Here is a 13,070-nt window from a genome sequence, read left to right on the forward strand (position 1 = left end):
AGTTTAGTCATGAATCTTTATATGCTTGGAATAATACTTTTAAGTGTGTCCCTAATTGATATGGAAAGGGGAATAAAAGAGCACTCTTGTCTTAATGACATTACAGCTTTATCATCATTGCTCTAAACCTTCAGCAAAGCACATGATTATCCACCAGTTCAGATGCTACAAATACAGGATATAGATACATTGCATTTCTCTTGAAGAATCCTCCATAAAGTTATGATTAACTCTTTTCATGCTGTGAGTGCTGATTGGCACAGAAAACCCCATAGCATTGTGTACACTGTCCAGAGTCCCTGACACAGAAAGGGATAAAGAACCAACTCACTCTAAACACCTCGTCTGTCAGGGTATGTTTAATCAGAGCTTGACCCCCCCCCCCCCCCAGAAAAAAAAAAAAATATATATATATATATATACACATATATGTTATTGAACAGCAGCAAGAGACAAGAAGAATCCTGAACCCTTTCTGGGCCAATGAGTTTAATGTGCACAAATTTCACAGGCATACCTGTAGACAGGATATTAATGTGGCGCTCAGAGAGTTAATGAATTGCTCTGCCATCTCACTTCACAGGGTTGTGCCATTGGTCTGGGCTTCTGTGCCTCCTCCCACCTAGACCTGGCCCTCACCAAGCTGGAGACGGTGGTCAAGGGAGAGATGTCAAGAAAGTCCAGTGGATTCTTCAACTTTGGGAAGGTCTGACATTTTTTGCCTCTTTGTCTGTTTTGTATTTGAGCTAACATTTGAATTACTGATCAATTTGTTTTCTCTTGTATTATTTACTTTATAATTGTGTATCTTAAGAATTGAGCACCCTGTCTTACTCCTAGAGTACTCTAAATGCAGAAATATATATTCATTTTCATGTATTTCATGCTACTTTTGGCAAGCACAGATTCTAGAACCCCCGATAATATCTTCACAATTTGTTGTGCACATTTCAAACCGGTTGATTTGTATCCTGCGACAACTGATGTCAATAATACTAGCAAAATTTCAAGGACATTGTATGATATTTTTGCAAGTCTATTCCCTCTCCAAATGTTACTTGTTGGATGAAGTACTGTTTAAACACCATGACAATTGGGCAATATGTCAATTTTTATGCATGGAATTGTCAAATCAATTTCTGTCCTTTTTGGGTATTGGATGAAAAAATACGAGTAAGCAGTTGTGCAGCATGAAGGAATTGAAGAACCAGTGATTGCATTTTTTGAGTCGCTCAGAGCAAAAATTCAATTACGTGAAAATGAAAATATGTCAAGTAATCTATACAAGGAACTGTTTCCATCTCTGTTGCTTCATCGTCAGGACAAAGGCGGAGAGGACACAGGGAAGATTAAGAGCACGGTGATGCTCTGCTATGGTTACCTGACACTGTACGCTCCCACGGACATCATCGCCTCCAGGGTGGAGGCAAACATACTCAAGAACATCAACCCTCATTTCCAGAATGTCAAGGTGAGCTCTGTGATGTCATCCGCTCCCGTTGGAGATCTCTCCAAATTTAGCGATGAATGTGATTTCTTTCTTTCTTTCTTTCTTTCTTTTTCTTTCTCTGTTCTTTCCTTTCTGTCTGTCTGTCTTTCTTTCTTTATCTCTTTTAATCTATTTATTTCTTTATTCACATATTTGAGGAGTTTGACTGTAATCGAGTTAACTCCATTTTTGTCAATTTGTGATATCTGTGATTGAACCTGCAAAAAAAAAGCACAAAGAAAATAACAAGATTTTTGTTGTCATAACTGCTAGAATTTCAATGAGTGAGGTATCATTGGAAAGGGCTTATTTTGCTCTATGTAATGATGGGCTTTATTCCTCATTCATTTTCATGAAGTAAATGCTCCTTGTTTCTTGTATGCTGAAGTAAACTCATCTTCACACATCAAGCGCAATTTTTCTGAGTGCTTGGATTAGATTATTTTATTTTTTAATTCATTGTGGATCCCATAGCTATCAATCAGTGGTACAATGTCCTATGGCACCATGCAGCTGGTTTTGATCATGATTAAGACATTGTTAACCTTCGTTTGTCAGTGTGCCATACAACAATACTTCATTCAGATTTAGTTAGTTCAGGGAGTGATAATGACTGTGACTCATGTTTTCAGAATTGCTTTGTAAAAATTCTCTTTTTGGGAATAATGTTGAGATGTGCCCTCAGAGTATGACTGCTAATAGTGAAATGAAGTGCAGTATCAAAACTTGCTCCACAGTATTTGATGTTCTTCCATCAATGTCTAATTTTCCTCTTTATAGAATCACCATTGTTGAAGATGGGAGATAAATCAATTATCAGATTAGGAAGCAAATTTGAAGATGTAGGATATCAGGCCCATTTGTATTTTGTACCAAATAAAAGGAGAGTGTATTGAACTTTGGTTTCCAGGACACAGCGGTAAAGCAGAACCTGATCCGAGCCGTGGACCTGATCGGCAAGGCTCTGCACCCGGAACACCTCAAGACTCGCTACTCGTTCGCCAAGAAGACCGACCTCCTGGGCCACATGATGACCTTCATGAAGGCAGACAGCACCAAGGAGATCACCACGGAAACGAGATCTCTGGCATTGCAGTCGTGCGCCACCCTGGTGTATCCTTTCTGCAGGTTGCCATCTTGGTCTCAATTTTTATGTGTGTGTGTGTGTGTGTGTGTGTGTGTGTGTGTGTGTGTGTGTGCGTGTGTCACACAGCATATAGATTTGAATCCCATTCTGTGATTGTAAGTACTAACATCACCAGAAATTCTTGTGTTTCATGAATATATGTGAATTGTTCCCTCTTCTAATATCTGTAAATGTATAATTATCATATATATATCTTTTTTAATGAAGGTGGAGTCTACCCCCTCCCCCACAGTGCTTTGTTTATTTCATGTAGTAAAATATCCATGGAAAAGAGAGAGAAATGAGAAAAGATTCAGGAATCTTCCTTGACACCATACTGCCAGGAAACTTGACCCCCTGCTGAGTGATGCTGATGCGTTCACACTGATCCAGACGGGTGTGAACTGCCTCTTCAAGCTGCCAAACTACCCGCTGTCTTCCGCCAAGGGGAAGGAGGAGGTCAAGGAGGAGGAAATCAAAGGTGAGGGTCTGGTGAGGGGATGGTGCTGGACTAAAAAATGCCTAGCGGTCTGTTCCAGTATTAAAGCTCTAAGATCAATCCAACTGATCTTTATAGGGACGATTTTGGGATCAACCAGTCCTTAAAAGTTAGGAACTGTTTCACTATTACAATTTTTATAACAGTATCTTTAATAGGCCCTCTTTGCAACATTATAGAATACATGTTGAATGTATATATTTCCTTCCCAATTAGATCTGATCTGTATCTGTCCCAACTTTTAATTCATTGTTTTGCTTGATATAGTTCCCATGTTAGTGAAACAGGGCCCTGATTTATCGACACAGTGTCATCATCATCATTATCATCCTCATAATCATCAACGTTCAGGTTTAGCATCATTGTCGTCGTCATCGTCATCGTCTTTATCATTATCAACATCAACATCATGACCAAGTCCGTGTAAACATTCCCAACCTTTTAGTGGCTGTATTTTTTTTTTTTTTTTTTTTTTTGTCTAATTTGTAGAGAAATGGCACCTCTCTATGTGTGTATCCACTGCCAAGGTTTGTGAGGTTGTGAAACAAACTAATGCAGTCAAGTCATATTCAACTTGTCACTTAGTGTCTGTGAGGTTGCAATGTTTTAAAGTTAGCATAGTTTATGCAGTTGCTTTTTAGAAAATTTTAAGTTATTCATCGCAAATCTCAGATCGATTGATGATAGTGGCTCGTTCGATTATCTGATCGATGGATGTTGAAACTGAGGATTGCTTTTCGATGTTTCATGCAGAGTTTGACTTCTTGATTGAGACATCCCTGGATAGTCTAAATGACATGTTGAAGGAACTTCTAAGGAAAGATCTCACACCCATCGGCTTCCAGAACATCTTTAAGGTGAAAAAACCTTCAGGATAAACCTCTCCCCACTTTCTCCCCCATTCCATGTGTGATTGACCAGAGTATGTGCCTGATCTTCGTGAGAATTCAAACTACAGTAGTAATTTCAAGTGTGATACAATTGTAGATATATATTTGTGGTTTGAAGAACATATGTTTGATACAGAAGTAAAGAGCAGCATTAAGGCAAATTCATGTGTTGGACGTAAAATAACTCTACTAACCTGCTAAGAGTATTTTTAAGTATATGTTTTACAAGACTTCAAACATGATTTGATTATGAATGAATGCTAATAGCAATAATAGTGCTAATATCCCAGTGCAATTAATCTATAAGTACTGATGTGAAGATGTCACAGTCTTTTGTTATAGCTTTGTGCTGGTTTCAAACAAGATATCCTTGCACATGGCTTCGGACAGTGGGTTGGAACCAGCTTTGAGCATGGTTAGCAACGGTTGTGTTTAGAACTAGATTCCATATAAACAATGAATGGCTTGACATCACACTTCGGTACTCTATATGACATGATGTTTAGTATGACCTCTACAACTGTACTTGCAAAGACCATTTCTCCTTTTCAAAACTGATTTAGATTGAAAATAATTTTTACCATTTTGTTGTGAACACCATAGCATCTCCATCCGTGGATGCTGTCCATCGAGGGTCATGAGAGGCAGCGAGCCGTGGAAGCCACCTCCGTCCTCCTCCTCTTCTTCTTTGAGAACATCGTGGACACGACCGGGGTGAGGAAGACTCAAGAACTGAACCATGCTGTGTTGATGGATGTGTGCTGATGGATTGCTCTGTGTAATCAGTGTGCAAAAAAAAAAAAAAAAAAAATCTAGTGTCCTGTATCACAAAGTTAGCTCAGCAGCATGATGAATGTTTGTACCATGCCTCAATCATTATTGTAGGAATTAGACGTGAGCTATGTTTGTGCAGATATTTGACATGTATGCATGATGAATCAGTGGTTGCTGTTTTGTTAAGCAGTATATCTGGGTCACATTTCAGAAAAGGTTGATACGATGGCAACTTCTGCTGGAATGGCAATTGTCATAGTAATGACAAGAATCCAGCTTCCTGATTGGCTGTTGCTATTTGAAGTTGCCATTCCAGCAAGAGTTACTATTCTACGTTTTATGAAATGGGTCCAGAAGTGCAGTTCGCTGAAAATAAAATGGAAGTATTTCACTACGGGAGGAGTTTATATAACATGACTTTCACCAGCATAATTCAAAAGTGATGAGTTGATGATGGAATGATTCCAAGTGATACATGTACATTGTTTCTGTAGGTATACCAAGATAGCTGGCTCCCTGTAAAATGTTACCAGTAAATCTTTTATTATTCTTTTTTCTTCACTGTGTTGCATTTTTTTTTCCTATAGTAAATTGCAGAGGTACCACTTTAAAAAGTGTGCAAGAATGTAATGAATGAAAGAGAAAAGTTTGGTTTTTTTTGCATCCTTTTAGGTTTACATAGACTTGGCAATACTCTCATTTTATTTGTATCAATGTAAATAGGTTCAATAACCCTTTCTGCGCCACAGGTTTTGGACCATGTGTACAATGCTGTGGGGTTCCCTGTGCCAATCGGCACCTGAGTCACACATAGGGTTAACATAGTATTTGCTCATTGACAGGGTCCACCGGCCTTCACCTGTATGGGTGAGATTCTGGCTCACTTGGTGCCCCGCTGCTCCGACCCCTGCATTGACCTAAGGTCACAGGCCATTGAGGGTATCCAGATCACTCTCAAGTTAGCCCTCCTGTTTGAAGGTACATGTACATCTTATTCTCATTGAGCTTTGTGTGAGTTAATGGGGGAGGGGCAAAACTTGGTGAGCAAAATGTCTATCATTCATAAAATAAATAAACATGATATAGGTAAACAAGATAGATGGGTGGATAGATGGATGGCCGGATGTGGGTAAGGTCTTTTTTTTCTTCTTCTTCTTTTTTTTTTTTTCCCAGTAACATTTGACTAGCAGTGCCAGAGCTCTTGAAGTGTTAGAGCATGTTGTACATGTCTTTGTATACATCAATTCCATAGAAGTGAGTTGAGCTGATTTAGATTCAGCTGGATGGCATTGCATGGGACTGGATTAGAATGGATTATGTTTGATTAGATTGGACTAGATTGAATTGAATTGAATTGAATTGAATTGAATTGAATTGAATTGAATTGAATTGAATTGAATTGAATTGAATTGAATTGAATTGAATTGAATTGAATTGAATTGAATTGAATTGAATTGAATTGAATTGAATTGAATTGAATTGAATTTTACTGAATTTGCTTCAGGGAGGGCAAGAGACTACAAGGACAACATGGTGGAAGCTCTCTCTGTGTTGAGGAAACGAAGCTCAGCGACCGACGCCCAGTCCCTGTTTGGTATCATCAGTGACCTTTCCAAGGTGAGTCATGCTGACAGAGATATCTTTATGCCATTCCAGTAGTATGATAATGAATGCAATATATTTAAGCTGGTGCTGAGTAACGTGACTAGACAATTAACTTGATCTGTGGATACAATCTTCATCATGTACATGTATGGAAGAGCAGTGAAAAAAAAATAAATATAAGTGTAGAACTTATCAAAATGAGGTCAAATAGCCTCCAAGGTGTGCACAGTTAATCAATCCCCAAACTCATTTCTTCGGTTCATTCAGGAAATTGTCGTTTCATCGCCAGCTGGCACAACATTTTTTGTCAATTTCTTTCTGAAGATGGCTGCTTGGAGTGGAATTTTGGCTTGGAGTAACCACGTACATTTTCATGATAGCATAGAAATACTTTTTTCAAAAAAAGAAAGAAAAAAGATCGAGACACCTTCTGCTTCTTATCTTCAGGTACATGTGTTGGCTTTGTCCTGTAAATGTAATGCAGTTATAAAAGATTTGATGTTTCAGTTTCGATCTATTTCATTCATCATTAAAACAAGAGAGATGTTTTAACCCGTTGAGGACGAGTCCTGAGTATACTCGGGTTAGTGTGTATGGGAAATGCATATTGTAGCAAAATCAGTCCGTCCTCAACGGGTTAATCATGATGTGAATCTTCGTTTTCAGTGAAAATAAACCTATTTCTGCAATATGACTCCTCCCTTATGTTGCTAAAGATTGTGTTTACCATATAAAATATTTCTATATTCTGTCAAAAAGCAGAGTACGTTTCTCATGTGGAAGTTTATGCCGTGACTGTAAACTTGATATTATAACATGTTCAAGTAATGAGTCACTGCTGCACTGCAGTAAAGGATGATTTTTTACCACACCCTTTCCCCCTTCCACCACCCTTTCCCCCTTCCACCACCCTTCCATCGCTCCCATTCCCCCCCCCCCCCCCCACAATGTACTTAAATGGATGCCTTCTTGAAATGTAATGTCCCCCCCACAGGCCCTGGCGAGGCGGGTTCCCAGTGAGCAGCTGGAAGGCTTCGTCTTTCTGCTCATTGACGGTCTCCTCGACCAACAGTCCCACTGTTCCAGCGGAGCGTGCGTCGTCCTCAACACCATCCTAAAGTCAAGAGGCATGGAGCTCCTTCCTTCAGTGAGTAGAAGATAAAAAGATGGTCTTTTCTTTTCTTTGAGTGATACAGAATAAGTCAGATTTCTCATAGACGTTTGTCATGTGGTGATGGTGAGTATCTGGAACCTATATGATCAAGGTTGGGTATGAACTGTCAATATGAGTCTCTTAGATTGTGGCACGTGATGTATAGTAGAGCTCGTCTATAATACTGATATAATGGGATGAGATTATTAACTCTTTATGTGCCACATTCGCACATCCAACTCAGTCGATGGCGTGCCATCTTCACATATTCCGCTCAAACACACAAACCCACCCAAACCGATCGATAAATCGCCAAATGCCACAGTACAATGAAAGCGTTTCTAGCGATTCCGTTCCTCGCGTCCATAGCTTGCATTTTATGTGGTGATTGACTAAAAAACAGTGTTTCATACTAGATTTGCGTGCAAAGTACTAAGTTTCTGTAACTGCTTAGTGTGCAAATGTCATACATTTACAGTAATGTGGCTACTGGGCATTTGAAAGAAGAGCAAATGTAGATTTGTCATAGAATTTACATCAATGCAAAGCTTAGCATTATCTCTAGAACATTGCTCACTTTCTCTATAATTTAATATAAATCTATAAAAGTTAGCATAGATTTTGAAGACAGAATGTTTTCTCAATGCATGACTACATTGGTGTCTCAGAATAATGTGGCACGCAGGGGGTTTCCACCATGGCACATAAAGAGTTAAAGCAGAGGGATGAGGATGTGCTATGACAGCTTTTTATCAATTGTCTCCCTCTGTACAAATGTACAGTATTTGTAAGATGCTGATCTGTATTCTAACAAACATGTTGAAAAAAAAGGAACCAGTGGGATTCAAACCTGTCATCTTCTGCTTTCCAGTTTAACATAACAAAGTCGGAATTTCAGAGCCTTGGTATTCGTTCCAAGTTCATTGTGCCACCGCCGGCAACCAGGGATAGCCTGGTGGTAGTATCGCTGCCCAGAAAGCAGTAGATGACAGATTCACATCCCATCGGTTCCTTATTCCAATGTGTTTTTTAGAATGTAGATCAGTAGTTGCGATCTTACAAATACATTTTTATACAGAGGGAGACAACTGATAAAAATCTTTCATAGCACAAGAAATGACAAATGCATAATCATGATACTAGTAACTCTATTGGTATATTGGTGATGATGATGATAATCATTGTTATTTTGTTGTTGTTGTTGTTATTGCCATCATTAGTGTAATTTTTGGTGTCACAGTTACTGATAATTGTGTGCCTATTTGTTGTTTTCTTTCTGTAGGTAAGGAAACTGATGGCAGCACTGCACACCAAGCTGAGTTCTATCACCTTCCCTCAGACCAGGACAGGTACGCTGCGGGCCATCCGCACCCTGGCCTCCACCCACCTAGAACCGGTCCTCAACACACTCCTCAGATTCCCCCTCCCATATGACCAGTGAGTACACTCAATTCCACCAAATGTGTTTAGACAGCTTCCTGTAGTTTTTTTTAATATTATTTTTCCATGGCTTAAAGGTTGAGCTGGGTACACCAGCAAACCTTTCCCCACTCTTTGCTGAGATTGTATCAATGCCAATCAAATACCTTCAAATGACTTCAGGTGATTAGCTATTTTGGCATAGAATTGATCAAAAATCCACTTAAGGCATTATTTACCATTTGCAAATGAAACAAAAATCCAGCTTTAGTGCCTTGAAATAGTTCTAAAATGTGAATTAGGGATAGAAACAACAGATGTAAAAATTTGAATCAGTAAAATCAATATTAAATATTGTTTGATATATATACTGTGAACAATATTTGTAATAAAAATATTTCTAGGCTAATCTGTCTACAGATATGGTTTAGAGGGAAAAATGGTGATATCTCCTTATATTTTAGGCTTAATTACAAACATTTTATAGGATGTTTTAGGATGTTTTGTGATACAAATGACCGACACATATGCATTAATTCTGGTACCACAAGCATCTTTTAAATCACTGCTTCCAATGGTAAACAGCTTTTTTAAATGATTAAGATGAATACTGTATACGCCGAATATTTCGCGAGGTGTTTTTTTTTGCGAATTTCGTGAGTCAGGTGCTATTCACGAAATTAAAGACACACGAAAATATTGACTCTGATCCCAATGTGAATGTGGCGTATGCGTGCACACCTCTCCGGTTAGTACAGGACTCCACGATCGCGAATTCAACCACTTGCGAAATCGTCGGGAAGTCCCGATTCGCGAAAATTTAGACTCGCGAAATATATGGCGTATACAGTGATTACAGAATCAGTGTATACGACCTCCATGGAGTCATCTTGCCATACTGTCAGTCATGCACCATGCACCATGCTGTATTTACTATTTGTGTCACCAGCTTGCTTGCATTGAGTGGATATAAAGGAGTCTGTGATGAATTGATATGATCTGTACTGATTGTGGCTGGGATTCATGTTTCTATGCAATGAAAGAAGTGATGCATTTGCCTACCAAGGACGAAGCACAAGAATACCTTCACAAAGTCCCATACGCAGGGCAATGTCAATATCAGTCAGGCATGACTCGGTTAATGAAAAGCTTGGTACATGGTCATCTTCATGTCCATCTCTGATGCAGGCACATCATGGAATGCTGGCGGACTTTGGCCGGAGATGCCGGCCTACTGCAGGCCATCTTTGACCGGTGCCTCGATCTGATGGCCAGGAACGTCCACGTCGAGGAGAAGGTCGATCCAAAGTCTCGCAAGGTCCTCTCCAGGATTGCCAATTTGCTGCCACTGTCTGTGAGTGTCATTGATGCCCTATATAATGTATAAGTGGAGATTTTTGCACATTGCGTGCAGCATGAAACAAGCATGAAAATAAAAGTGAGCGAATGTTTTGGTTGTTATATGTAATATTATTTTATGTCTTTGAATTTAAGATAGGTATATTGAAGCGGTATTATTGCTATGTACATTTGCAAAAATATCCACTTTTGCAGTAAGTAATCTGTTAAAGCCTCCTAGCTCACAGTCATACATTTTCTTTACTTTTGTTTTATTATTTATTATATATGTAATCATTTGTAATTTCTTTGCTTGTATTTTTTTCCCACATCTGTCACGAAGAAAAGTCTTCATTTTTTTTATGCCTCCGCCAACGAAGTGGCCGGAGGCATTATGTTTTCGGGTCGTCCGTCCGTCCGTACGTCCGTCCATCCGTCCGTCTCGTTTTGTTTTCTTCAATATCTCAAGAACCAATTGTGTGAAACTGTCATCACACATTGTCAAGACCTTGTACTATAGACCTATTAGGAGAACCATGCATTATGGCGGAGACATATCAGTCGCCGTAGCGATATATCTAGTTTTCTCTCTATCCCACTTTAATTTTTGTCTCATTCAATTCAGGGTCATTTGATTTACACAGATTCAGTAATATTTCTGAATGTCATAGCTATTTCAAAATGACATCAAAACTTACCATTTCCTGATTTATCAAAGCGAGGAATTTTGCCTCTACCCCGAATCTCTTCAGGTTGTGTCTGCTCTGACGGAGACGTTCCTCGTGGAGGAATCGGAAGACGTCGTCTCGGACAACTTCCCGCGGCTCTTTTCCGGACTGCTGGTCTACATCGGCTCCTGCGTGGGGAAGGTCAAGCCCCCCAGCTTGAAGTCAGACCAGATCCAGCAGGAGATGGTCAATGTGAAGGACGTCAAGGCCTTTAACAAGGCTCTGGCCATCATCTGCCCTGGCTTGTGAGTTTGTTTGTCTTTTTAAAGGCATAATGCCATTTGCAGATGAAACAAAAACTCAGCTTTGATGCTTCAAAATAGTTCTAAAATGTGAGTTAAGGATAGACACAACCAATGTACAAATTTTGATCAGTATAATTAATGTTAAGTATTGTTACATATACAAAATGTGAACAATAGCTATAATAAAAATGGTCCCAGAGTAAACCATCTGCAGCTATGATTTATTGAGAACAATAGTGATATCTCCTTATATTTCAGGCTTTATTGCAAAAATTTTACATTGTAGGATGTTTTGTGATTCAACTGACCTACACATATGCATCAAATGTGATATCTCGAACATTTTTTAATTCACTGCTCCCAATGGTAAACAGTACCTTTAAGTGGGGTCTGATTACCGTAGACTTGCACTGATCATGCTTATGGGTGCCTTCAAAGTTTCACTGAGTCTGTTTCAGGTAGTGACATTTTCAAACATCATATTAAATGCATCCCTATGGAATGAAATTCACAATTGCTACAGAATATTTATAAAATCTACCTGTTTTTAAATCTTTATGTGGAATGCTACAAAATCATGGATCATATCAAGGAGGTTCTCTCATACCTCCTTGATCATATCAACCAATTCAATCCACAGTATGTGTCATTGTCAGTATGTATAGAAATAGCTGTACAAAAAGGAAGTGCCTTGTGTGTCATTTGTCTTTGTATATCATCAACTGTGTTCATCTGATATTGCCTAACTGTGTGGAAAATGCTGATCAGGATTTTGGGTAGAACATCATGTTGTCATCAGGGATTATGAATAGATTACCTGCAGGATTGTGAAAGTAGTTTGTGTCAATTTGTAATGCATGTCAGGATTGTCACAAGTGCTGAAGTGAGCTGGAAGATATCTATTTCATTGGGCAAAAAGAATTATCTTCTAAGTTGGAAAAAATATTCTGATGAGCTTCATTACAATAAATTCTTGCTGCCAAGTAGTAGTTTTGAAGAGAGGATGTATGACATTAATCTATGAAGTTAGAATATATCGCCATATTTTGTTTCAAACTTTGTGTAGCCTTGCAACAGAGGCGATGAAGGCGTTGCTAGCGAGGAGCCCCAACTCGGCGGACCTGATGGACTCTCTGAGCAAAGAAGGAGTGTGGAACAAGCTTCAGGAGGAAGATCAGTATGAAGAAGGTGTCGAGATTCTTGGAAGGTGAGTGAACAGTGTAGCATTTTATTCTTTGAGATCTTTGGTATAACTTCCCTTGATATACTTGCCTCATATACACGTTTATGAAAAGCCCACATGTTGTGGCATGTGAAGGTACAGGAGAATGAAACCCAAATATATAGATTATATGGATTGGGTAAATGCAGAAATATTCCTAGAACATATCAGTGAAGTTTAAAAACAAAATCGGACAATCTGTTAGAACTTATAAATTCAAAAGCTTTTGTTTGTTTGTTTGTGTTTGTGTTTTTTTTTTTTTGCTGTTTTTACATCGCTTCATAAGAAGACTACAACAATTTGTTATGTCTCAGGAAAACAATGATATATAGAAAATGCAAAGAGAATTGCATGAAATTTCTTTTTTAAAAAAAATGAACAATACACATTCCTTCCACTTGTTACTGGCATATGTTAAGGGTAATAATATTCCCCCTGCCTTCTGAAAGAGGTAAACCAAGTGCTCTGTCATTATGCTGGAAAAAATGAAAATAATATATTAATATGATTATGTATGTATATAAGTATATATTGTCTTTATATGGGACAATAAGAGCCAAAGTAAAGTGATATTTGAAATAA

General features: G+C 38.6%; 1 protein-coding gene across 1 annotated transcript in view; it reads left to right on the top strand.

Moving 5' to 3' along the window:
• The window catches only part of LOC139737175 (maestro heat-like repeat-containing protein family member 1), a 39,057-nt gene that overhangs the window by 16,437 nt on the left and 9,550 nt on the right, over nt 1-13,070 (top strand). The window contains exons 18-30 of the mRNA XM_071647857.1: nt 584-706; nt 1,322-1,471; nt 2,400-2,602; nt 2,960-3,096; nt 3,868-3,971; nt 4,608-4,718; nt 5,621-5,756; nt 6,283-6,395; nt 7,378-7,530; nt 8,819-8,973; nt 10,144-10,309; nt 11,046-11,266; nt 12,333-12,473. Coding sequence (XP_071503958.1) covers nt 584-706; nt 1,322-1,471; nt 2,400-2,602; nt 2,960-3,096; nt 3,868-3,971; nt 4,608-4,718; nt 5,621-5,756; nt 6,283-6,395; nt 7,378-7,530; nt 8,819-8,973; nt 10,144-10,309; nt 11,046-11,266; nt 12,333-12,473 — 1,913 coding nt within the window. The remainder of the gene's footprint in view (nt 1-583; nt 707-1,321; nt 1,472-2,399; nt 2,603-2,959; nt 3,097-3,867; nt 3,972-4,607; nt 4,719-5,620; nt 5,757-6,282; nt 6,396-7,377; nt 7,531-8,818; nt 8,974-10,143; nt 10,310-11,045; nt 11,267-12,332; nt 12,474-13,070) is intronic.

This window comes from Diadema antillarum, unplaced genomic scaffold (genome assembly GCF_040938485.1).
Source record: "Diadema antillarum isolate AM-2024a unplaced genomic scaffold, OU_Dant_1.0 scf00000028, whole genome shotgun sequence".
Classification (NCBI taxonomy): Eukaryota; Metazoa; Echinodermata; class Echinoidea; order Diadematoida; family Diadematidae; genus Diadema; species Diadema antillarum.